The sequence below is a fragment of the Vulpes vulpes genome, chromosome 12, assembly GCF_048418805.1.
Source record: "Vulpes vulpes isolate BD-2025 chromosome 12, VulVul3, whole genome shotgun sequence".
Lineage (NCBI taxonomy): Eukaryota > Metazoa > Chordata > Mammalia > Carnivora > Canidae > Vulpes > Vulpes vulpes.
This window is the reverse complement of record NC_132791.1, coordinates 56,557,672-56,585,129: the sequence shown is the minus strand read 5'-3', so window position 1 is coordinate 56,585,129 and position 27,458 is coordinate 56,557,672. Positions and strand designations below refer to the sequence as shown.

General features: G+C 36.2%; 1 protein-coding gene across 1 annotated transcript in view; it reads left to right on the top strand.

Annotated features, from left to right (window-relative positions):
* SLC27A6 (solute carrier family 27 member 6) overlaps nucleotides 1–26,962 on the top strand; it is a 69,173-nt gene extending 42,211 nt beyond the window's left edge. Inside the window, exons 5-10 of the mRNA XM_025994985.2 lie at nucleotides 7,150–7,344; nucleotides 15,433–15,523; nucleotides 19,280–19,478; nucleotides 21,069–21,166; nucleotides 22,490–22,620; nucleotides 26,383–26,962. Of these exons, the coding sequence (XP_025850770.1) occupies nucleotides 7,150–7,344; nucleotides 15,433–15,523; nucleotides 19,280–19,478; nucleotides 21,069–21,166; nucleotides 22,490–22,620; nucleotides 26,383–26,559 (891 nt within the window). The 3' untranslated portion in view covers nucleotides 26,560–26,962. The remainder of the gene's footprint in view (nucleotides 1–7,149; nucleotides 7,345–15,432; nucleotides 15,524–19,279; nucleotides 19,479–21,068; nucleotides 21,167–22,489; nucleotides 22,621–26,382) is intronic.
* The last annotated feature ends 496 nt before the right edge of the window (nucleotides 26,963–27,458 follow it).

Sequence of the window (27,458 nt, the reverse complement as noted above, 5' to 3'; positions counted from 1 at the left end):
AGCATCTCCCTGCATCACTTGGAGTTTCTCCTTGTTTCCTCCCTCATAGGGTCTCTCCCTGCCTCTGAATATGTCAGTCTTTGTCTTTGTTATCATACATCTCTGTTTCACTCTTTGTCCCTTTCTGTTTTGTTTATACTCTCTCCCTCCCCCCATGTCTCTCCCCTTCCTGTCTCTCTCCACTCTCTTGCTCTGTATGTCTCTCTTGCTTTTCTTCTCTGTGGGTCTCTCTCACTTCCTTTCACTTTTGCCTGTCTTTCCTCCTTTCTGTGTGTCTCTGCTTCTCTCCATGTATTCTCTATCTCTGTCTCATCTTTAATTCTCTGCCAGTCTATGGCTTCTTTCTCTTCTGCATGTATATATGTAGGTCTTATGTATTCCTTCATTCATCCAATTGTACTTAATCATACTCTCCTCATTCCATTTCCGATGCAGCTTAGATATCTAGTGATATTTAAGCAGTACGTTCATGCCTCAGGGAGAGCTAAAAGGAATTAGAATTTCTTCTGAGAAGGTTTGAAGGAACTTACGGACAGCTAAAGGGATTTTTTTTCTTTTTTCCTTCCTTCCTTCCTTCCTTCCTTCCTTCCTTCCTTCCTTCCTTCCCTCCTTCCTTCCTTCCTTCCATCCATCCTTCCTTCCTTCCTTCCTTCCTTCCTTCCTTCCTTCCTTCCTTCCACACCTAGCATGCCCTAGCACACCCAATGCACGACTGGAACTCACAACCATGAGATCGAGACCTGAACTGAGATCAAGAGTCAGACACTCAGCCAGCACTTCAGGCACCCTGAAGGGATTTTTTTTTTTTAATTTTAGGGGGGAGTTATAAAAATTTGGTTGTGTTTTAGATGATGTACCACCAGTTTCTGAACAATTTCAAAACAGACACATATAAACCTAATATAATAAGCAACCCTCAGACCAACCTCCCAATTTCCATATATTCCAGGATCACTTTTTAAAACCCCCATTGCCAGTCCTGATTATGTTTTTTTCTCACATTTGCCATTCTGCTGACCCACCTTTTCCACTTCATACTGCTGCCAACTCCCAGTCCATCATGCCAGTGGGCACCAGATTAATGTTATTACAGCAGGCTCTGCTTGATGCTCTCCTCTGGCTTCCAGTCATCTCCCACAGCTTCATATCACTAGCTGGATAAAAGACCCATCTGATCAAAATTTTGCCCACTGACCAAATGCTCAATTGCATAAGAAGCTACTCACCCCCTTTACAAATAAAACCAGTTCCCAGTTATTTCCAGTGAGATAAAGCCCATTTTAAGAAAGAAACATAAAATGAGTGTACATGGGCATCTGGACAAAGAATTTTAATGGATCAATATTTGTAGAACCAGTGTAACATCCAATGAAACCAGATGATATTTGACTTGTCTTAACATTAGGAAGCTGTGGCGTTTTTTTCTTTCTTTACAATTTAGGACAAAGGTCAGCTAAAGCACAGATTAATATATTATTTTAGGCTTTATGGATCATGCTTCTCTGTCACAGATATTTAATTCTGCCTCTCTATTACAAAAGCAGCAAGAGATAGTCCATATAAATAGATGTGATGCTATTCTAATAAAACTTTATTCACAAAAACAGAAAGTAGACTGAATCTGGCCCCTATTTTGCTAACCCTTGATTTACACCTTATGAGAAGATCTTATTGTATGTATGTTTTAGATAAATTTTCCATTCTTGTGCAAACTACTTTTTAAAAACTTTTGTTTATTTCTCTCTCTCTCTTTCCTTCTTTTCATATATGTATATACATATAAGTATGTGTGTATGCCAAAAATAACTATCTTTTGGACTTGCTACAGGTTTTATATAATTTTAAAATTATTTTTTAAAGATTTTATTTATTTATTTATTTGAGACAGAGAGAGAGAGAGAGAGCATGAGTAGGGGAGAGGGAAAAGCAAACTTCCTCTTGAGCAGGGAAGCCTGATATGGGGCTGGATCCCAGGACCCTGAGATCATGACTTGAGTCAAAGGCAAATGCTTAACCGGCTGAACTACCCAGGTGCCCTGTATTTATTTTTATAATTAAATATATTATTCTCTCATTTTGTTAGTATTTCTACCTAATTTGTGATTTAAAATCTCTTTTTCCATCCAATAGCAAAAAAAATCAATAGACAATTTTCTTCTTTATATTTAACTATTATGGTTTTTTTAATAGATTAATTTTTATTGGTGTTCAATTTACCAACATACAGAATAACACCCAGTGCTCATCCCATCAAGTGTCAGCCCAGGTGGCTCAGCGGTTTAGCGCCGCCTTTAGCCCAGGGCCTGATCCTGGAAACCTGGGATCGAGTCCCACGTCAGGCTCCCTACATGGAGCCTGCTTCTCCCTCTACCTGTGTCTCTGCCTCTGTCTCTCATGAATAAATAAATAAATAAAATCTTTAAAAAAAAAAACTATTATGTTCATCTAGAATTAACTTTGTGAGAAAAGCGTAACTTTTAAAATTTCATGTAATGATTTGTCTCATTTATGGCCAATTCAGATTTCACAAAATTTAGTTTACAATTTATTCAGCTTCACTTATCCAAAGACTTGCAAATAGAAGGCCCTCCATTAATAAACGTCTAAAATTTTACAGACATCTTTAAACTGAATCAGTACATGCACACAGAATACTTTTAAACAATTCTCTAAATATTCCTTTAAAAGATAACTGAAAATACAAACCTAAGCACTCCTGAAAGAATGAAATATAAAGGACATAATTGATGTGAGTGATGTAAATTATAGTTGTTTTACAGTTTACTGAGATAATTATCTAAAGTTGTCAATAATATCATTCAGATTTTTGTTTCCTTTATTCAGATCATAAATAATGAATTAGTTCATCTTTCCTCATACCCCTCAAAGCATGATCTTCTGGATTTGTTTTAAAGGGAAAAATCAGTGACACCTGAGTGGCTCAATCAGTTAAGCATCTGACTCTTGATTTAGGCTCAGGTCATGATCTTAGGGTTCTGGGATGGAGCCCCACCATGGAATCCATGCTCAGCAGGGACTCTGCTTGAGGATTTTTTCCCTCGTTTCTCTCTCTCTCTCTCTCTCTCTCTCTCAAATAAATTTTAAAAATTAAATAAAAAAGAAGGCCATAGAAAAAAGGTGTCTTGAGGGTTAAAAAAGTGAAATTGATATTTTTAGATAAAAGCCTTACCCTAGTATTGATAATTCAATTTTCTCTATCAATTGAATCATTTTTGGGTGAATATTTACCCTTATTCGGTAAGCTTCTATAGCTGTAGCACACACAGATTAGAGTCTATGGAGTTTGGTTTATAAACCACCTTATTGTTTTCTGGAGTGTGCCAAGGCATTTTATAAATAATGATACTTGCTGAAACTCCTCTCTGACCTGGAAAGCATCCAAGAGTTATACCATATAAAAGATTGTTCTCTGTTCAAGCAAAATAAATCCTAAGATTTGTGCCACTACTGTTTTATACAGAGAAATGGCAGCAGAAAATTCAAGAACTAGTTCTGTAGCAGGTAGGCAATATCCAACATGCCCATAGGAGGTGCGAACCAGTTCAGAACTGCTACTCTGTTTTGGAAGGAGCTGCTCTTATCAGAGTAAGGTTTTTGTGGGTTTTTTTCTGTCTGCAGAATGTTTATTGTTAATTCTCTTGATGTGGGGCTAAGGAAATCAGCAAGTTGGAGTCTTATTTTAGGTATTTCCACACTCTTATTTGCCTTGTTTTTTTAAAAAATTCAATTTTTATTCTATTAAATAAGGACTCCTATAGTTTAAAAATTCAAATAGTCCTCTAAACAGTAACCGCCTGCTATCAATACCTGATCTCTAGAGGTAGACACCCTTAATTATTTAAAGGGATTTTTGGTTGTTGTGTAGTCACATCTTTCTCAATCAAATATGTAACTATTTCTGGGTGTTTCGGTTTTAAGTGTCAGCTACCTGCTTCCTACTCACATATTCACATACATATTATTGCTTCTCTCTCTTTGGCACAAATATAATTATGATCATTTTAAATGTGTTGATAATCATTTTTAAGTTATAAAGAAATTATAATATGTACATTTTATTCACAGCTGCAGCACATCATGTAATTAAAATATAATTACAGCTTGACTGTTTCAACTTTTCATTTCCAGTAATTGCCTTTTAAAAAATTTAGCTTTCTAAATGCTTAATGAATTAGGGAGTGTCTAAAGGAATCAATACAAAATACTCTCAAGTTCTCCTTCACAGCTGAAATTTCTCAATTTGACTGAATAGCACTTGGAGTATTTTTAAGTAATTTAACTTATTTTTTTCTTGAAGACTATCCCCCTTTAAGAATCACTCACTGTCCCACCATGTATGGACAGTATTCTGATTTCTGTCACTCAGAATTAGTTTTGCTCTGAGCTCAGAGTAGAAGGGTTTAAAGATCTCACCATTTAGTATTCATACTTCTATGTAACACTCCTGTTTTCATTAGGTTCCTCAACCCAAACTGGTGTCTATGTGGATGGACATCTCCAGAGAGTTAGTTTCCAGTGTTTGGCTAATGCATAGCGAGGGCAGATGTCCAGATACCTTGTCAGTGTTGGAGTCTCTAAGGGTACAGGGGCTTCTTAAAAATTTTCAACCAAGCCTTCTGCCTTCCTTATTCTTTGTGTTGTTTCCATAACACCTCAGACCATTTATTGTGTCCCCACCTCAGGCTTTGATGACAGCCTTTTCCGTTCACATGGCTATCGCCTGTTTGCTTTCCAGTTTCCAAAATTACTTTGCACTCACATTCTCTCTGTCCTTGAGAATTAATAGGTTAAAATCTTTCCTTTAATACTGAGGAGGAACTGAGATAAAGAATGTGACCAATTCATCATTTTGAATTACAAGTGTCAAGGACATTGTTTTCTCTTCTAAGATTATTGCTAATGTATTATTTTTTCTTGTTAATTTTATAATAGCTTTGGTGAGGATGGGGGTGGCTCAGAGGGACTTATGGATTTACCATAACTATACTGATAGTATATACTTGCTCTAATTGATAGTATATTCTTAGTCTAATTTTTTAGTAGGATATAATTGACATTTAACATTATCTAAGTCCAAGGTGTATGACATGAGTTGATATTTGTATATATTGCAGATTGATCATCAACATAAGCCTAGTTAAGGTCCAACATTACACATAGTTATAAATTTCTTTTCCTTGTGGCAAAACTTAAGATTTACTCTCTTAGCAACTTTCAGATATTTAGCACAGCATTTTTAACTGTATTCACCATGCTGTATGTAACCTTCCCATGACTTATTCTGTTATCTGAAAGGTTGTACATTTTGATCCCCTTTGCCCATTTCATCCTCCACCCACTCCCTGCCTCTGTTCTTCTATATCTATGAGCTTTGGATTTGGAGAATTTGGGGAGGGGTTCTTTTTTATTTCACACATAAATGAGATCACATGGTCTTTGTCTTTCTCTGACTTATTTCACTAAGCATAATACCCTCAAGGTCTATGTATGTTGTTGCAGATGGCAATATTTCTTGGCTGAATAACATCACACTGTCTGTGTGTACACATGTGTGTGTGTGTGTGTGTGTGTACCACAATTTGTTTGCCCATTCATCTGTCAGTGGGCACTTAGGTTGTTTCTGTGTTTTGGCTGCTGTATATAATGCTATAGTGAACATGAAGGTGCATGTATCTTTGCTAATTAGCATTTTTATTTCCTTCACAGAAGTGCCCAGAAGTGGAATTGCTGGATTATATGGGGGGTTTTAGTTTTAATTTTTGGAGGAAACTCCTTTCTGTTTTCCACAGTAGCTATACCAATTCACATTCCCACCCCCAGTGCAAGAGTTCCCTTTCCAAAACGTCTTTGCCAACACTTGTTGTTTCTTATCTCTTTTAAAAATAGCATGTTTAGGACAGCCCGGGTGGCACAGCGGTTTGGCGCCTCCTGCAGCCTGGGGTGTGATCCTGGAGTCCCACATTGGGCTCCCTGCATGGAGCCTGCTTCTCCCTCTGCCTGTGTCTTCTGCCTCTCTCTCTCTGTGTGTCTATGAATAAATAAATAAAATCTTTTAAAAAGGAACAAGAATGTGGAAGATTTGCTCCATAATCTAAATCTGCTCCATAATAATTTTAATAAATAAATAATAAATAAATAAATAAATAAATAAATAAATAAATAAAATAAAAATAGCATGTTTAGGGGTGTCTGGGTGGCTCAGGTGGTTAGGCATCTGCCTTTGGCTCAGGTCATGATCTCAGGGTCCTGGGATCAAGCCCCACATTGGGCTCCCTGCTGAGGAGGGAGCCTGCTTCTCCCTTTCCTCCCTACTTGTGCTCTCTTGGTTGCTTGCTATGTCTATCTCTCTCTCTCTCAAATGAATAAATAAAATATTTGAAAAAAATAAAAATAGCCATTCTAACAGGTGTGAGGTTCTCATTTTTGATCAGTGTATAATTCATGTTACTTAACATAGTGCCTATTGAACATAGAATAAAATATATTTTCTTTTTTCTTTCAATTCTAAAGTATGAATCAGAAGTAAAGATGTGAGAATATTGTGCATTCAAAAATAATATTTACAAGCAGTTGCCATAATATTTGCAAGCCAAATATTACAAGGATTAGATGACCTTAATTTACTGTTTACCATATGCTAGGCCTTGAGTTTACCCTTGAAATGCAGTATATGGGTGAGATAGATGGTCTCAGTTTTGCAAGTGAAAAAGCTGAGAATCAGAATGGTATTCAACCTTTTGTTCCAAGTTATATAGGTAATAAATAGTAGAGCTGAGAGTACAGACTCAAGTATATTTTATAATTTTTTTAAAGTAATGCTTTTTTCCCTGAAATATGCTTTCTTCCTTACCTGATCTCTATCAAAAAAAGGCTTTTGTAATCTGGAATGTAGGAAGATCTTTTTCCAGATATGGGGTAGTAAAAGCTGTATTACTTTAGGCCAATGTTAGTTTCATTAGCTATTGGACATGGTTCTGCAACAGAGTTAAACATAATTTTTTTACTTCCCTTCCATTATTGCATATGTGCAACTTACTTCTGGATATTTGCCATTTAGTTTACAAGTAATGAAAAAAAGAATGGAGAACTGGAATTAATAAATTACAAGTAAAATCTTGTCTTTAACAGAGAGAAGGAGAAAAGGATCATCAAGTGCGTTTGGCAGTTGGAAATGGTGTACGGAGTGATGTATGGAGGGAATTTTTGGACAGATTTGGAAATATTAAGATGTGTGAGCTTTATGGAGCTACTGAAGGAAACATTTGTTTTATGAATCACACTGGGAAAATAGGATCCATTGGGAGAACAAATTTCTTTTACAAAGTAAGTATAGTATTTTCTTTACAAAGGAAGTATATTGAGGTCAGTTTACCTCTCTTCTAGACTTCCTGCTTGTAAATTACTGTAAATATTATTGCTTTTCTTTTCTCTTTTTTTTTCTTTTATTTAGAAATGTTGAGAACTTCTATAAAGTCATGGCTCTAGGTGAACCATAGCTTAAAAAAACCTCAAGTATCTCCCATGTGTTCCTTTATAATGTGGGGATAATGATACCCAAGTATTTTGTTCTGTTTTCAAATTTAATGATATAATGTGTAAATAGCAAGCAAAGTTTCTGATACATATTAATTTGACTCTTTCCATTTTTCCTGCATATTTTCAGTCCCATGTTTCTGCTTATACTTCATTTTTATATCATTCAAAAATTATGTATAGGCTTCTAATAAATCAAGATGCCATTAAAATCTAAAAGCTACCCCCCAAAATCACTTACCTGGGAGTAAAAGACTTCCAACTGATAGCAGCCATAGAATCCAAAAGATTGCACAGAAGTCTAGAACTCCTTTGGAGAAAAGTGAAAGTGAAAAATAAAAGTGAAGGTAAAGAAAATATTCTCTAAATTTATATAGGAAAATGTTTATAACCTCAAGTGGAAATTAAAAACTCCAGAATCATAGTAAAATATTCTATTATAGTTCTTTCAGTATTTGATAGAACACACAAAAGAAGATCTTCAATGATAGAGAATATGCACTAAACAAATTATTTGAACTAATGGACATATATAGGATACTGCATCTAAAAACTGCAGAATATCCATTCCTTCAAGCAGTTATGAAGCATTCACAAAGATTACTGGGCCACTTAGGGAATTCCAGCAAATTTCAGAGGATTGAATATGGATTGTGTTCTCCATCAGCAGTTTAATTAAGATAGAAATGAAATTTTAAATGACAGGTAGGTCATCTCCTATATATTTGAAAATAAGACATTTGTAAGTTTCCATGAGTCAACAAAAAAATCATAATTGAAAATAAAAAATTATTTGAGACAGGGTGCCTGGGTAGCACAGTCAGTTGATTCTTGACTTTGGTTTAGGTCATGATCTTGGGGTGTGGGATGGAGCCCCACGTTAAGCTCCATGCTTTGTGAAAAGTCTACTTGTCCATCTCCCTCCCTCTCTGGTCCACCCTCCGCCCTCCACCCCCTCGCTCATGGTCGTGCTCATGCTCTCTCTCTCTCAAATGAATAAAAAAAATAAAAATAATAATTTGAACTGAGTCAAAATGAAATGTTCTATTTCAAAACTTTTGGATCTACATAAGAATGGATGAAAATTGGGGATCCCTGGGTGGCTCAGTGGTTTGGTGCCTGCCTTCAGCCCAGGGCGTGATCCTGGAGTCCCGGGATCAAGTTCCATGTTAGGCTCCTTGCATGGGGCCTGCTTCTCCCTCTGCCTGTGTTTCTGCCTTTCTCTCTCTCTCTCTCTCTCATGAATAAATGAATAAAATCTTTAAAAAAAAAAAAAAGAATGGTTGAAAATTTATGAGCCCTATATCCATTTCTGGGGTTAAATTAAAAAGCAACTGAAATAAACTCAAAGAAAAAGAAGGAAGTAATTAAGAACATAAATTAAAGAAATACAAAATAAACAGTGAGGAGTATCAGAAAAGATAAACACATAATTTTTTAAAAGAAAAGAAATAGACTCAAAGCTGGTATAAGTTGCTCTGATGTTTGGCACCTAGAGAAGATGCAAACTATTTTTATGATACACTCTTTGGGATTTTGAGGGTCTTATTGACATCTCAGAAATGCATCTGCATTCCAAAAAGTAATTTTGGGAAAGTAAGTGCTGATATTACTGAGCTTTACGTTCCTTACAGATAATTTTCTCAATTGTTGCACTGGTTGAATTAAAACTTTGGTATTCATATTAAAACTCCTTAGTGAAGCTGAGTCATTCCCGAGTAATCATCCAACAGGAGGAGCACAATGAAAAAGATTTGTATTTAACATTACTGGCTTGACTTCATTATAATTTTATAATATCTTAAATTCCCTGTCAGACTGTGATACTGTCAATAAAGCAGCAAGTCATGATTGTCTCCAATCTATTTGGAAAACTTCTGATTTTCAACTTATTTTAGTATTTTTTTCAGCTTGGAAATGAAAAAAAATGTTCCTAGCATCATATGAATTCTACTCTATCTTTTCTCATTTCATGCATGTATTGTTTTGTTACATAGCAGGTCATCAGAAAAATTTGGGCCAATAACTTTTTTCATAGTCATGTGGGGAAATTTGATAAGTCTGTCTCTCAAAAATGTAAACCTAATGGAAGCTTCCACTTACTGTTTCAGAGGCAAATTAGCATCTAAACAGAGATAAGATATTAATGGAGAAGGAAAAAGATGAGGCATCAACACAGAGTTCCTGCATCCCAGATGTTCTTTTTGTGTGCTGTACTTACATTTAAATGCATACAGCTGAAGGGATATATATGTGTGCTATAATATAACACCCCCAGAGAAAACACTCTAAACAATTTGGTGACTGCATTTGAGAGACAAACCCAAGTAACAGTTACAGACTGGCTTCTCTTTTTCTACCCTCGGGCACGATATAATTGGGAGGGAACAAACAGGAAATCCCTAGAGGAAATAAAACTTGAAAAAAAAAAGAGAAAATAAGTCTTAATAAAAGCTACCTGAAAAAAATATAGATACACAACAAAATTACAAGCCCTCTAAAATGACCAAGGAATGTTTAGAAAAATCGTTTCCCATAGGTCCAAAAATTGCAATAGTATTCTCTTTAAAAATAAGAGTTCAAAAGAAAGTACAAGGGAAATATAAATCAACAAATGGGGTTGAAAAGTAGATAGACTCAGTTCAAGGGAAAAAAATAAAAAGGAAGAATGAAAGTAACACAGAGACAAATATATTACAGGCTGTAAATATTGTTAGGGAGCAAGATGGAGGAGATTAAGGAGTCACACAAACCCAATAAAAAGAATTTAAAAAATAAGAATATAAAATAAATTAGAAAGATAGATTTTGAAAACACAGGCAATCATCTGATACCTGCTAATTGGTGTTCCTGCAGGGAAAAAAATCAAAAAGAAAAAAAGTATCTGAAACTTGATAGAGAAAAACTTCCTTAAATTAAAGACTTGAATCTTTAGCAAAAGAGCACACTGTGTTCCAGGAAAAAAAAATTAATATAGAATGACCATCAGAAAGATGTATGCTGGTGAAATTACTGAACATAAATTAAAGAACCTTAAGGAGAAAACAAAAGTTGCACAAAGTGTAGGGTGCAGATGGGAATCATTTCAGGCATCTCTCAAAACAAGAACAAAACACTCATTGCCAGAAAAAAAAAAGGAAGGAAGGTATTCACCTAAGAATTTTACTTCTGACTCAGTTGTTCTTTGAGTAAAAAGACAGAAGAGGTGTCCTCAAAAGTTTGAGAAATCAGAGAAGATAATACTCATGTATTTATAAGAATGCAATACTTCTTTATAAAATTCACTCAGTGAAACTGTCCAATCAACCTGAAAATAAAGCAGAATTTAGAAATAAAGGAATCGCCTTCAGTTAAAAGTTTTGATTGAGTCCATTTAAATACAGAAAATTGAACAGCTCCAAATTATGTTTATAGATGGGATGGAAGTATCAATCCTGAAAATATAAAAATAATTACAGCACTAACAAAGATGGGAATTGGGTAGGAGGAGAGGAGGAAATATAAGTGCTAATTTTCTCATCTTTCATAGTAAGTCCTTAAGTACAATGTAAATAAAAGGATTTAATAAAAGGCTCCTTCACATTTCTATAAACTTTTTTATTATCTTAAAAGTAGGCATTTTTTATGGACCAGGAAATTTAGCCAGCTGTGAAGTTAGGCAATAATGCACACAAGACCACCCTCACGTCTGACAGCATTTGCCACTTTTGAAGTCCTACAACCCACCATGGGTTCTGTAATTCGCTAAGGGCTCAAAAAACTCACCGAAAGCTATTATGCTCATAATTACTGTTTATTACATCTAAAAGATGTAGATTAAAATCAGATGGAGAGAGAAGCAATAGGGCAGAATCAGGAGGGCACCAAATACAAGGCTTTTTAGGTGTCCTTACATATGGTGTCAGGATGGCATTACTCTCCTGGAACTGACATGTGACAATGTACATGGAGTACTGCTAGCAAGGGAAGCTCACCAGCCTCGGTGTCCAGTCTTCTTTGCAGCTCCATTATTTGAATCTAGTTGGCTGCTTGTGCGGTTGACCTCTATCTCGAATACCTCAAGAGGTCAAGCTGGGAGACCCAAAGTCTCCACCCTACGTCACATTATTTGGATGGCTCAGAGACACTAAATCTAAATCCTATGGTTACTATCTGGATGCCAAAATCCCTTAGGCTAACACATATACTCCTGTTGGCCATAACACTGCAGAGGCATAGAGATTATCTCCCAGAAGCTGAGAGTGAAAGCCAGACCTCTGGTTAAACTGGAGTGAAGGTTAAATTCTTGACTCCATAGGAACTGATCTCTTCTGTGCTTAAGAAACATAACTTCAGTTCCATTTTCTTTTGGTAAACTCAAGGAAATTTAAATTGACTGCAGTTCTTAAAATGGTGTGGTTTCATTTTTCATATATCATTTTATTAATCTATTTCCTACCTTTCTCTCTACCAATTTAAACACATTTGTAATGATGCTTGTCAAATGCATTCCTTTATATAGTCTATTAAAAGTCTTCAATATGCCTGAACACTGTGTCCACTGAACACAGTGAACACAACAGACATAGATTCCTGCTCATGTACAGTTTATAGTCTGTTGGGGAAGACAGAAAACAAACCACATGATATAAAAAACATTCCATACTCATAAGTGCTGAAGAGACAAATTAAACAGGAAAAGAAGATTGTGTGTGTGCATGTGTGTGTGCATGTGTGTGTGCATGTGTGTGCATGTTGGGAGGGATTTTGCAATTTTAGAGAGGGTAGCCAGAAAGGGCACTCTGAAAATGATATTTAGGGAAAGACTTGAAGGAAATAAAAGAATGAGTCGTGAGACTATCTGATGTTCAAAATGGAAGGAATAGAGGTGCCTGGGTGGTTCAGTTGGTTGAGACTCCAACTCTTGGTTTTGGCTCAGGTCATGATCTCAGGGTTGTGGGATTGAGCCCCACATAGGGCTCCACGCTCAGCAGGGAGTCTTCTTGAGATTCTCTCTCTCCCTCTCCCTCTGCACCTCCCCCTCACTCTCCCTCTCTCTAAAATAAATAAATAAATACATCTTTTTTAAAAAATGGTATGAATAGCCAGTACAAAGGCCCTCAGATGGTTACATGCCTGCTGTGTTTGAGGGACAGCAGTGAGACCACAGTAGTTATAGAGAGGTGAGCAAAGACTACAAACAAAAGACTGTTACTGTTTTAGCTTTAATGGGATCACTTTGGCTCTATTGAGAATATATTACATCATGTTAATGCCAGTTTATTTTTGGTTGAATTTGGAGAAATTATAAATTTTCTTCATATTTTTGTATTTTGCTTGTTTTTTTAACACCGTTCCCTCTGTGAACCATTCAGAACTATGTTGTTGCATGACAATATATTCTAAGACTAAGTATTCATAATAACCCAACTCTGTGTAATATTATATACATTATTATATGTATTTATGTATATAAATAGATATGTATGCCTTATAGATATGCATGCATAGTCAATATTATGTATATATAATAGATTTATGATTTATGTGTGTTTGTGTGTTTGTGCTTTTCTAGGGTCTTCTGTTTAAGAAAGCAGAGAAACCAACCTTTCCTGATGGTGATAGAGAAATGAGCCTCTATTGTGTAGCTCGAAGCAATGTATATAATGTTGAGGGGAAACTGAATTACAATCATTGTACCCAGGGCTCTAGTTTAAGCTCTACCACTTTTTGAGTTTTTAATTTTGACAAGTCACATTCCTCTGAATTAACAGAGAGAATAATTTTTGTGTTCTCTTTCCAACTTCTAAATTTATAAATGTGAATATACAAAAGCATACAGGTAGTGTATGGGCAGTGTCTGAGTCACATAGGTGTGGATTGCACAGTGCTGGGGATTCATTTCCCTAGTCAATTATGAATAGGGCTCCCTGCAGCTCTGCTCTGGATCCAGATACATACCTATGCATGCACATATACATTTAGGGGATATAAAAGTGGGGATCATTTTTTATCTGTGTTATGATGATACAGCCATTTTTGTAATCTTGTGGGATCTCTTGAAGGCAAGAAAAAAATAGAAGTCCCTCTGGCTGAACCTTACTACTCAGACCCTGACTAGGTCTAGAAGATGCTGTGTATCATAAAATTACCCAACTTGTGGCCTGCAAGACCCCTGTATGTGATAAGAGGCACACTGAAGGGTGATTTGGTATATATTAAACCTCACCCATGAATGCAGTTGACAAATTAATATAAAAGAAATAACACTAACGCTGATATCATTAGTTGCTGGCAAATTTTTCAAAATAGAAAACGTGTTACAACAGGAGATGGATAATAAACAGGGTTCTCTTCTTGTTTGACTGAAATGATAAATGTCGTTCTGGAACTTCTGGAACCTTTCTTTTTACCAGTCATTAGGCAAGTGGCCAGAAAGCTGTTATCCCAATTGCAAAGACCAAGATGCAAGCTTGCATGTTAATATAGAATCACAATATATTTTGTTTTGCTACCTCTCCCATTGGCCCACATCTTAGATGGCACAATTGCCACCTCGTAGAGTGTGTTGGTAATTAAATTAATACTGCTCTTAGGCCAGTAGCAGCATCTGGCCTATAGTAGATGCTCAATCAACATCAGTTGCTGTCATTTATATTTTAATTCAAATTATGAATTGTGATTCTAATTACATGCTGATTTTGCTGAGATTAAAAACCAGGGATGTTTGTGTCTAGTCTTTGATGATAAATAATACTGCATTTATCTCACTAACTTTATTCATCTTCTCCCACATCTTTGTTCTATATTTATTCATTTCGTCCTTCCTCCTCTTTTGTCTCTCTCCCTTCTATGTGTCCTCCTTTATTATTTTTTCTATATTTTAGATTACTATTTTCTAGTTCACCTTAATGAGATTGCTTATTTAAGGGAAACCTCAGTTTTCTTATACATGAAATGAAGGGGTTGAGTTGAACCCATCGGCAGTTTTTCATCCCAGGGTCATACTTTAATGGATAGGTGAATCTGCATGACATGGTAATGTGGACATTGCAGGAGCAGGGTAGCTGGACACATTTAGGGACAAGGAGAGATGGGGGGCAATTAGCTTGTTTCCCAATCTGATGAACATGTTCTAATGAATTTGCTATCTCACAGCACACCAGTGCCCAGAAGTACTGAGTGTTACTTTAGGGACATGAAGGTGAAAGGCCTGGGCAAAAGCTGAAAGTCAAGTAGGCATCCGATGCCTTTTCAAGGGATCATAAATTAAAAATAGGCAATAAAGTCCTTATATTCATGTAGTTGACATCATTTCAAGGGATTTTTTTAAAATGTTATTTATTTGTTTATTTATTAGAGAGAGACCGAGAGAGTGCATGAGCAGAGGGACAGAAAGAGAGGAGAAAGAGAATCCTAAATAGGTTCCATTCTCAGCGTGGATCTGATGACCCTGGGATCATGACCTGAGCCTAAACCAAAATTCAGTCGCTTAACCAGCTGAGTCTCCCAGGTGCCCCTCGAGGGATATTTTTTAATAATTGCAAAAAGTAGAAGGCAAGAAGTGTTCCTCTTCCCTAGAGTTAATAGAGAAGGTAATTGAGAGCAAGGATGCTTAGAACCACTCATTCAAGAATAATATTAATGTTTTGCTAAGGTAATGTGCAACAAAAAAATGAAAGTAAATGCTGGGATACAAGTGCTGTTGACTAAAGCCTTCAGTTTTGATTTTCAAATACATACTTAATTTGTTATCAGTAAAGTTTACTTGTTTTCATAAATCTGCCTCCTAATTCCTTATTTCAATTGTCTGAGCATACACTCTACTACCAGTAGATGTCAGTGCACAAATATTTTGTTGCTTTTGTGTTTATTGTTTGTTTTATTTTGCTTTTGCAGCTTCTTTTCACTTTTGACTTGATAAAGTATGATTTTCAAAAAGATGAACCCATCAGAAATGAACAGGGCTGGTGTATTCATGTGAGAAAAGGTAAGATTCTTGTATTTGACCATGTCTCTTCAGGCAAAAGTTTCTGAATTTCTATTCAATTACTACTGAATATAGAAAAGAAAGAATGAGACACCTAAGTCAGGGAAACGAACAAGGGGTGGTAGAAAGGGAGGTGGGTGGGGGGTTGTTGTGACTGGGTGACGGGCACTGAGGGAAGCACTTGACGGGAAGAGCACTGGGTGTTATGCTATATGTTGGCAAATCGAACTCCAATAAAAAATATATACAAAAAAAAAAGAAAAGAAAAGAAAGAATGGCTATTACTGATATGTAATGGAATTTATTTGGAATTTCAATGCAGGTAGAATAGTTTCATTATTGATAGTAGGAGCCCCAAGTGGGTCACTTGGATGGTGAGTTACTGATGTTTAAAACAGATTACTACGGTGTCCTGTTTTTCCTAAACCACTACCTCTAGTTGTAACAATGGCGCTAATGTCCTCTATCACCAAGATATAATATGAAAAAGAATGCCTTAGTTATCATTCTAGGTATAGTAGAAAGTCAGGAGGCTTGGATTTGTATCTGGGCTCTCACCCTTTAGAAACTGTGCAACTTTGGGCAGGCCACTCAAGCTGAGTCTCATTTTCTTCATATGTAGAGATGACAGTATTTATTTTGTCAGGTTATTGTTGACAATGAAATGAAGTGTTATATGCAGAGCTCTATGGAGAGCCTGGTGTCTGGCTTGCTTGCTATACACCCTTCTCTTTTCTACCAAGGTAGACTTTCTGATAATTTTTGGTTAGACTCTAAGCTTGCTGCTGCATATACTCAGTCTAGAAATATGAATGTAGATATGTGCATTTGGAATTGTTTAGAGACTCACTCTGAATAAATCAGGCCAACATTACTTTTTGCTGTCTTCAAAATATGCTTAGACTACATTTCAGAGATGAATTCATTTAAATCTTTTCTTCAAATGTGGAGATAATGGTTACAAACCTGGTTTGTTTGTGTGTTCTGGTAGTTGGAAGCTTAGAAAGAAGATAGGGCTTATCTGTTAAAAAATAAATTTCTTTGTCCTCTAAATTTCAAGCCTAAGGGCATTTATCACATATTTTTCCCTAATTCAGCTCTATAAACTGTGTCCAAGAGAAAAGCTATTTCTAAAAAGATTTTAAAGAATTTTAATTATATACACTTTTCTAGTGTGTTTTTTATTTTATTTTGTTTAAGATTTTATTTTTGAAGTAATCTCAGCACCTAACATGGGGCTTCAACTCACAACCCCACGATCAAGAGTTGCATGCTCTACTGACTGAGCCAGCCATGCCTCCATAGTGTGTTTTATTTATTGCACTCAAGTTAATATCTGACATTGGAACTTCAATCTCAGAACTGCTTTTACAAACTCAGGGTTTCTAAAAAAAGCAGATTGTCCCAGTTCCAGGTGGTTCAATTAAGCAGCCAACTCTTGATTTTGGCTCAGATCATGATCTCAGGATCCTGGGATCAAACCCCACATGTAGGGCACCACACTCAGCGGGAAGTCTGCTTGAGTATTCTCTCTGTCTCTCCTTCTGCCCCTCCCCTGACTTGTGCTCCTGCATGCGCACTCTCTGTCTCTCATATAAATAAATCATTTTTTAAAAAGGCACATTGTCCCCAAACATTTGCTTTAATGTTTTGCAATTCTCATTATGAATTACTCAATATTTTTTTCCACTAATGATATTGTGTCTTGCATACATTTGCCTAGAACAAATAGATAAGAAACACTGTGATCTTTTTAAGCATTTGCAATAATTAGGGAAGAAATTGTCAACTTGTGTCTTGAAGAAGAAAAACAAAGAACATAAATTTTAAGGGAAACATGAGAGACTTGGAAATTTCTGAAATAGAGGGAATGTAGCCTGAAGGGCATATGTGTTGGAGTCAGATGAACCTGGTTTAAAAACACCTATCTCAGGAATACCTGGGGGGCTCAATCAGTTACACCTCTGAGTCTTGATCTCAGCATGGAGTCTGAGCCTTTATTTTTTATTTTTATTTTTTAAAAGATTTTATTTATTTATTTATTCATTTATTTATTTATGAGAGACACAGAGAGAGAGGCAGGGACATAGGCAGAGGGAGAAGCAGACTCCATGCAGGAAGCCCAATGCAGGACTCGATCCCAGGGTCCTGGGATCATGACCTGGGCTGAAGGCAGACACTGAACAACTGAGCCACCCAGGTGCCCCAAGCCTGAGCCTATAAAACAACAACAACAACAAAACCCTTCTCCAACATTTGGCAACTGTATGACATTGAGCAAATTACTATCTCTTTCTTGGTTTCTTTACCTATAAAATGAAGATAGTATGAGGGCATGTGTTACAGGTTTGGGATAAGGATCAGATGGAATACATAAATATAAGTGCTCAAAATAGTGACTGCTACCCAGAAAGTGCTCAGGAAGTGTAACAATGGCGAGGATGATGATAACGATGAAGGTGTCAGTAATGACAGTGACAACGATGAGCTTCTGCAGTAGCAGAGCAGACTTGGCTTGACCAGAGGCAACTGTATCTTTGGAAGCCAGGATGTTCAGGAGCAGGAACAGTGAGCTTTGAATATTGTTAAAATAACATAAATAGCTTTATAGCATGCTGGAATTAACCCCATCTCATTAATCACTTGGTTATTGCCTCTCTTCACAGGGGGCAAAGCAAGTCAGCAATGACCTTGGAATGGTCTAAGGCAGTGATTGCTGCTTCTCTGTGTCGTCCACCCTTCTCTTGGAAGTAGATTTTTACCTTGCAACTTGCTGGGCAAAATTCTGAATAATTAGAGTAAATCTGATCTAAAAAAAATTTTTTTAAAGACTTTATCCATCTATTCCTGAGAGACACACAGAGAGAAAGGCAGAGACATAGGCAGAGGGAGAAGCAGGCTCCTCTCAGGGAGCCAGATGCGGGACTTGATCCTAGGACCCCGGGATCACAACCAGAGCCAAAGGCAGATGCCCAACCACTGAGCCGCACAGGCATCCCCTGATCTAAAATTTTTCTCCAGATAATGTGTCTACAAATAAGTAATATGAGTAGCTCTCATGCCTCATCTCTCGCTGGTTGTGAATTTCCACAGTTCTCCATAGGAATAAAACATTTTCTTAAACTTCTAATAACTTCTAGATCAGAGATAATATTGCATAGAAACCTTGCTGCAAAATCATAGACTTGAATTTGAGTTCTAGGTCCATTCCTTTCCATCTGTTGGTCTCCGGTAACTTATTTCACCCTTCTGGGTCCTGGATCCTTCTCTGTGAAATAGGGATTTTAATTATCAATTTCAAAGGATTTCTGTGAAGAATCAATAGGATGACAGTTGTAAGGGGCTCATGGGGCTTGCTACATAGTAAAGGCCCAATAAATACTGCTACTATCATAATTTTATTAAGATTTTTATTATGGTTATTTATTTAGTTGTCATTATTCAGTGTTGAAATCTATGTAACTTAAAAGAAAAGTAGCCTTTGATCTATCCACCCAGGATGTAAAATAAATTTAATATACCTTGTTTACCCTTGCTTTCTTTTTGTTAGTTTTTCCAAAGTATTTTGTGTTTGTGGCAGTCTATGAAATGGTGTGCTGGATGCAGGCACCCAGAGTGAATATCAAATATAATAAAAACAAGTTAAGGGGAAGGTAAGCAACACTGGTTGTGTTGGTCAGATATAATCTGAATACATGCATGATATGTGTACTAATAGTTTTAATCAAATCACTGAAAAATACCTTTCTCTCCCAGGAGAACCTGGGCTTCTCATTTCTCGAGTGAATGAGAAAAACCCCTTCTTTGGTTACGCCGGGAGTAAGAAGCACACAGAAAAGAAACTACTTTGTGATGTTTTTAAGAAGGGAGATGTTTATTTTAACACAGGAGACTTAATGGTACAAGATGAGGAGAATTTCCTTTATTTTTGGGACCGTATTGGAGACACTTTCAGGTATGAAATTGCATCGAGGGGATCCCTGGGTGGCGCAGTGGTTTGGCGCTTGCCTTTGGCCCAGGGCGCGATCCTGGAGACCCGGGATCGAATCCCACATCAGGCTCCCGGTGCATGGAGCCTGCTTCTCCCTCTGCCTATGTCTCTGTCTCTCTCTCTCTCTCTCTCTGTGACTATCATAAATAAATAAAAATTAAAAAAAATTTTTTTTGAAATTGCATCGAGTGTACTGCTTCTTCTGTGATTTTTTTAAAGATTTTATTTATTTATTCATGAGAGACACAGAGAGAGAGAGAGAGAGAGAGAGAGAGGCAGAGACACAGGTAGAGGGAGAAGCAGGCTCCATGCAGGGAGCCTTACATGGGACTCGATCCCAGGTCTCCAGGATCACACCCTGGGCTGCAGGCGGCGCTAAACCGCTGCGCCACCGAGGCTGCCCGACAGAGCATCTTTCTATGCACTGGCCAAGTGAAAGGCGATTACTATATTCTCTCCCTGTGTCTGTTTTAACCTTCTTCTGTGATTTTGAACCATGCTCCAAGCAAGGCTTGGTGGAAACAGTATAGACCACTTGATGTTTACTTTCAGGGCAGGCAGAGTGCTTTCATCTCAGTAATGTCTCCCCATTTAAAAATTCATTGGCTATCTGTTTCTAGATTGAAATCTAAGTTACATTTTGATGTCGATTTTTATCATTATTTAAATAAATCACTGTAGAATATAAAATAAGTAGACAGATGTGATGTCTAAATGGCAGAGTTGAAACAGAAGCCAGTGTGGTCAAGTATGGTCTAATTTTTGACCAAATGATAAAAACAATGAAAGAGCAAAAGTTTCCTGTTTTTACATTTTGCTTCCTAATTCCTTAAGATTATTTTAGGCTTATGAAATTATTATGTTTTACTACTCAATGACTATTGAATAGTGGAGGACATACAGGAGACATTCAAAAAATGTTTGAATGAATAAGTGAATCATTTCCTACTTCCTCACTTTCTTGTACCAACTTATGTGCTCACTTTATATAAAATTATTTTGATCGAAGTAACATATTCAATACATAATTCAAATACATTAAATGAGCCAAAGGGGTTAATCCCTAGAAATTAAAAAGGGTCAGTACATTGAGAGACAACTATAGATTTCCTTTCATCTTTTTTCTCTATCATTAGAGGTAGGCAATGTTTTGTAACTAACTGTTACTAGAATTCAAAATGATGGGAGGAGCACTGGGTGTCATACTATATGTTGGCAAATTGAACTTCAATAAAAAAATATATTAAAAAATTAAAAATAAAGAGGGAGTTATCGTTACTTTCTTTTTATGACATATTATAGGAAAACATCTTATAGTAACCAGTTTATACCAATGAATCACAGATAAAGTAATTTTAACTAAAACAGCAATTCTGATTTTGTTGACTCATCAACGAGTGCTTCCTTACCTTAGAAAGGCCTTTCATTTCAAAACTGCCATTATTTTTGGTTACTAGGTGCTTGCACAGAACCAAATGCAGGGCGCTAAAATGGAAACTGGGTACTGCTTCTTCAAATATAGGTGCAGTGATCTAGAACTTGTTTTTCATTTAGGTGGAAAGGAGAAAATGTTGCCACCACAGAGGTTGCTGATGTTATTGGGATGTTGGATTTCATACAAGAAACAAACGTCTACGGGGTGGCAGTGTCAGGTATGAATATATTTCATGTTTGGGAAGAATTATCAGAGTAGAATGTGCCACTTTTTTTTACTTCTGCAATGATCTTACTAATTCAACATTTCTTTTTTTATATACTAAAATGAATATCTTAGGGTGCCTGGATGGCTTAGTTGATTAAGCATCTGCCTTCTGCTCAGTTCATGATCTCAAGGTTCTGGGATGGAGCCCCCATTGGGCTTGCACACTGTCCTGTTCTCTCTCTCTCTCTCTCATACACACACTGTCTCTGTCTCTCTCAAATATATAAATAAAATCTTTAAAAAACTAAAATAAAATAAATATCTTAGTTTTTTTTTTAGCAAGTAATGCCCTAGACCAGGCTAACAAATGCCATGTTCACATTAGGTATCAACTTAATTTTAATGGATGTGAGTATTTTTAAGTAAAGTTTGAAAATTCTGGTAACTGACTCACTGATTGAAAATAGTTCTAGCTTTTCAATAGTCTGCTCTTGTTCTCTTTATGACTAGAGTTTATGCATGCCATTAAACGAGAACATGTTCTAGTTTAAATGTTTAATAACACTGACTTGTAGTTAAGTTGAATCTTTTCCAAAAATAATTTTAAAACCTGTTTGACTTCATTTACCTTTGTAAATATGCATTTGAGGATTGTCTCATGATGGTGAGAATGGTAAAGAATAGTAACCAAATTGAAACTATGAGATAGCTGTTTTCCTTTGCTGTTTTGTTTTGATAAATGACAATATTTTCCAATTAATATTTGTGGATGCAGGGGACACATGGGGTGAGAGTGTTTAAATGGGGGAGGAGAGGTAGGGGACGTTTCCTCTAATAGACCTTGGGTGCTTTCTATTCTGATCCCCTGGAAAAATCCATAGGTGGATGAGCACCATGGTGGAATTTGATATGAAAATACCAGTCTGGTTTTAAAATTTAAAAACAATATTGCCTTTTATTTTTTACATTGACCCTTGACATGAATATTTGTCTGAAATATAGTCACCTTTAAATAAATGTTTCCTTTTAATATTTTATATTTATGGTGGTAGAATGAAAACTAAGGGTTATTTATGGTGTTTTCTAGTCCATCTATTCCATTTGTGTAGTGTCAACAATTAAGAATAGACTCTACCCTCCCCTGTTCCTAACTTGTTTCTGGGGAGTCAATCAAGTGCTCAGAGAAGGACCCACTCGTGTCTGCTACTGTTGCATTGTTATTGCTGTGATAGAATTAATGTCTCCGTTTGCAACAATTAGTATGTAATTAACAGGATCATTTTAAAAATCACCTAGTACTTGTAAAATTAATGCTCTTTCAAACTTTTTTCAGATTATGAAGGAAAAGCAGGAATGGCTTCTATTATTTTAAAACAAAATAAGTCTTTAGACTTGGAGAAGGTTTACGAACAAGTTGTAACATTTCTACCAGCTTATGCCTGCCCACGATTTTTAAGAATTCAGGTAAGTTTAGTGTTTGAATTTCTAAAATTCAGGTAATTTTACTTAACTAAAGATTCAACTTAACTACAAGCCCAGGAATCCAGGTTTAATCACAAAGTAATATTTTATCTTTTAGATAATATGTGTGTTTTATTTGTATTAGAAAATCTCAACAACAATGAAAAGCATTGGGATGCTAATCTATGCCATATTTGAAGCCTAATTATAGAAGGGAACTTGATGAAATGCTAGGGAGTCTTTGTCCTAATTATAGAATTGCTTTCTTCCTCTTCACTCAAGACCTCAGAGATGCTGGCAAGCTGAAACTACATTTTACACAAGCCTTGTGATGACACTTGATGCTCTGTGCCTAAAATTACATTCCACCAAGCTGACATGAAGGTGTCCGCGGGGTGTGTGCCAAAACTAAAGGCAAATGGCATTTTTTTTTAAGATTTTATTTATTTACTCATGAAAGACACAGACAGAGAGACGGAGACATAGGCAGAGGGAAAAAGCAGGCTCCCTGTAGGGAGTCTGATGTGGGACTCAATCCCAGGACCCCAGGATCATGGCCTGAGACAAAGGCAGACACTCCATCACTGAACCACCCAGGTAACCCAAAGCAAATGGCTTTAAGCAATTCTGCTTTCAATTTTTATCTTCATTCTGTCCAATCTCCCTCTGCATCTTTATACTTTTAGGGAATTCTGATTTATTTAATTTGAGAGGTAGGTACTCTCTTGTTAGGTTACTAGAATAAAGTATAGTAAAAAGAAAAGTTTAGGGATCCCTGGGTGGCGCAGTGGTTTGGCGCCTGCCTTTGGCCCAGGGCGCGATCCTGGAGACCCGGGATTGAATCCCACGTCGGGCTCCCGGTGCGTGGAGCCTGCTTCTCCCTCTGGCTGTGTCGCTGCTTCTCTCTCTCTCTCTGTGACTATCATAAATAAATAAAGAAAAAAATATATATATAAAAAAAAAAAGAAAAAAAAAAGAAAAGTTTACTCAGCTACTGGATAAATTTGCCTGGATGGCTCAGCAGTTAAGCACCTGCCTTTGGCTCAGGGCGTGATCCTGAAGTCCCAGGATTGAGACTGGATCCCAGGTCTCCAGGATCACGCCCTGGGCTGAAGGCTGCGCTAAACTGCTGAGCCACCCGGGCTGCCCAGCACAGGATTTCTCATGTTTCCTTTTAATAACCACACCCAGTTACCTCTTCCTACCCTAGAAATAATATAGTTTAATGAAGTAAACAGTTGATAGTTTAAATAATATCGTCAATGATTTTCCCCTAGGGCAACTTAAAATTCACTTTAATTAAGCAGAAGAAATACTTTGGCATAGAACTACTCTAAAAACCTAAATCAATCTTATACAAACTCAGAAAATACTTTAGCATCATTAAACAACTAAAGAACTAGAGCTGTGGCTGTTATATTTATTATACTATTTGCTATAATTAGCACAATGCATGATACTTACTTGGCAGTCACAATGTTTAATAAATGATATAATAAGCAGTCCAAAAGTTTAAGTCACTTCTGACAAAATGAATTAAGCAACTATCTTATCAAAATCCATTTAGCACAAATTTAAAAAAAAAAAAGATTTTTTTGCCAATGAATTTACAAAAAAAATGTTTTTTAAGATGTATTTATTTATTACAGTGGAGGAGAGCAGCAAAGGGAGAGGACGAGAGAGAATCCTCAAGCAGACTCCCCAGTGGGCTCAGAGCCCAACACAGGGTTCCATCCCAGCACCCTGGGATTGTGACCTGAGCCAAAATCAAGAGTCAGATGCTTAACTGACTGAGCCACTCAGGTGCCTTAAATTTACTAAAAAAAATTTTAATGTGGTATTACTCAGTATGAGTAGGATGAGGTAACTTGATCCTTTCATTCTGCTAGTGGAAACAAACTGTTATAACCTCTCTAGAAAACAGTTTGGTAAGTAAATAATTAGGCTCTTAGAATTTACATATATTTTAACTTAGTAATTCCATTTCAGAAATGTATCCTTAGAAAGTAATCAAAGCTGAACAAATGCTATATATAAAGATGTTCTACAAAGCATTGTGTATAGCAGTAAAAATGTTTGATATTCTTTATTAGTTAGAATAAGAGTATTGTTAATCAAAATATTATAATTAGATGAGATCTTATTAAACCATTACCTAATGGTTTTTATTAGCTAATGAAAAATTACCCAACCTGGAGAAATATACCTGACGTATTATGAAGCTCTTCTGTATGTTTTTTAGATTTTATTTATTTATATATTAGAGAGAGAGCACGTGAGCAGAGGGGAGGCGTAGAGGGAGAGGGAGAGAGAGAATCCCAAGCTGACTTTGTGCTGATCACCTAGCCCCACAGGGGCTGGATCCCATGACCTTGACCTGAAATGAAGTTTGAAGCTCAATCAACTGAGCCACACAGGCACTACTAGAGCTGCTTTATTTTTTTAAGCTAGAACATCAATTATATAAATACAATGAGCTTCTAATTTTCTAAAAATGATAAAATGAGTATGTGTTTCTACACAGTCAGATCTAATTCTGTGATGACAGTGTGGAGAAGGGAGAGAGTAGAAAGCATGAGATCAGGGAAGGAGGTTCAAAGACAATTTGAGTATTGAATTAGTCCAGAAGGATGAATAAAAATGGCCAAGTTAATTCATAAAACCTTATAAGGATCTCTACATGTCATCTAGTTTAAAACAGGTTGCTTCTTCATGCCTGAAACTGTCACAGAGATATCCACTTTATCTCTTCAATCCCTTAAAGCAGGGCTTCTTAAACTTTCTAGATTTTATGGCATCTATAGAGTCTCAATAAGTATTTCCTGGCATTCGTGGGCCAACCAAATACCTAACCTTTAATTTATTGAGTAATTAGGTCAAAACAAATTCATTAAGTATTTAGGTCTAATAAATGAGTTGCTGCTTTAAAAAATGCATATAAATGGAAAGAAAAAATACTTTTATTTTTAGACAATCACAAGTATCAAAGAGATGTAAGAGGAGCATTCGACAGCTCCTCAAACACTGGCATTACGTTGGACTTCACAGGGCCAGCTGAATTCCTTGTCCCACATTGATTTGGGGCTGTCTTTGCCTTTTATCACAACAACCACTTAAAACTCTGTTTCACAAAGATATGGCATCATTGAAAAGAATGTGTCACAAACTAATATTGGAACTGTGAATATTGGAACTACTTGAGCTAGTAGTTTGCAAATGGTGACCAATGGATTGTACTGGGTTTACCTGGAAATTTTAAAATATACCTTAGAGACACTGGAAATTCACTGAGGTACCACAGAGCACCTCAGTGCACAGTTTGGGAATCCTTGTTTCAGATCATCCTTTACTTCTTCTGGTCTTTATATTATAGTAATCTGTCTAATGGAATGGAATGCTCTCTTTCATAGGTTCTGTCTTCTTGTTGTCAATAGCATTCTCTGTATATGATATTGTGTTGACAGTGGATTAAAGAGATAAGCCTGCTGTGTTTTAGGCATGTCTGTAGTCAGTTGTAATTCATTTTAAACAATTATAATTCTTATACATTGCCTGAAGTTCAGAAGTATAGCAAGCTAAAGATTCCAGTGCTTGAGAGGGTATTTTTAAAGTTTCTAAAGTTAAATTATTAATAGGAAATAGTGAGATGGTCACTGGATACAAAAGTGTTATAATTAAATATTACAGTCTCTCTTCTTGAATATTCTATTTGTATGTTTTAGATAATAGTAAATGATTCCACTAATCCTGGTAATTACTTTGTAGGAGAAGATGGAAACAACAGGGACATTCAAACTACAGAAGTTTCAATTGGTGGAAGAAGGATTTAGTCCATTGAAAATTTCTGACCCACTTTATTTCATGGATAACTTGAAAAAATCTTATGTTCCATTGACCAAAGAACTTTATAATCAAATAATGTTAGGGGAGATCAAACTTTAAGATTTTTTTTTTTATACATGGGATTTTCATGTGTTTTCTTATGAGAAGTGAGGAAAGTGTATGATTCTTTAACTTGATTTGGGGGGAAGGAATAGACATTAACATATACTGTGTTTTCTTAGTATACAACAACTTTTAAGTAGGAACTTTCATTTGTTTCAGTTCATAACAAACTTTAGTTGATTATTTGTTTTACCTATTTAGGAGTTAAGTGCATAACTAAATATTTGCTTTAATTGTAAGGATTCCAAATAATCCATAAGTGGTTGACAATTTAGAAACTCACTAAAAATGTACTTTTTGCTATTTAAAGTTTCTAGTTTTGAATAAATGGCTAAATTTTGTTCAAATGTTTTATTTTTATGTGCCCCATCCTATGACTCAATAAAATCATCTTCATTAATATGCGTTTTGAGGTTGTGTTCTGATGTTTGTAACTGTAAACCTCCAGTCAGAGGAAGCTGACTGATCTGCTGCATGCATTCCTATATCCCTTACTGAATTCCTATTCCAATGATAGAAGAAATATAGGAATGTTATACAGCAAAGCAAAAAAAAACCAGGAAGCCCAAAACATTTAGGAATTTTTGGAAGATACGAACAAGGAATCAAATTAGTGATAAAATCCAACAGAGCTGTAGAAACCACTAATGATACAGAGAAAGAATGGACTAGAATAGAACACAGGTATTAACACTAAGATCAGAGTCAGAAAAGGCTTTGGGTGTGAACAGGTTTGTGAGTTATTAACTGAGAAATGTATTGTGGGGATATTGTAACACATGCAATTGTACTTCTTTCAATCTGGAAGCACCAGGCTCCAGGTTTGCTTCAAGCTAGAGCCACATGAATGACTCTTAGCAAAGCGAGCTTGCTTCCACAGGAGGGGGTTGTGGAGC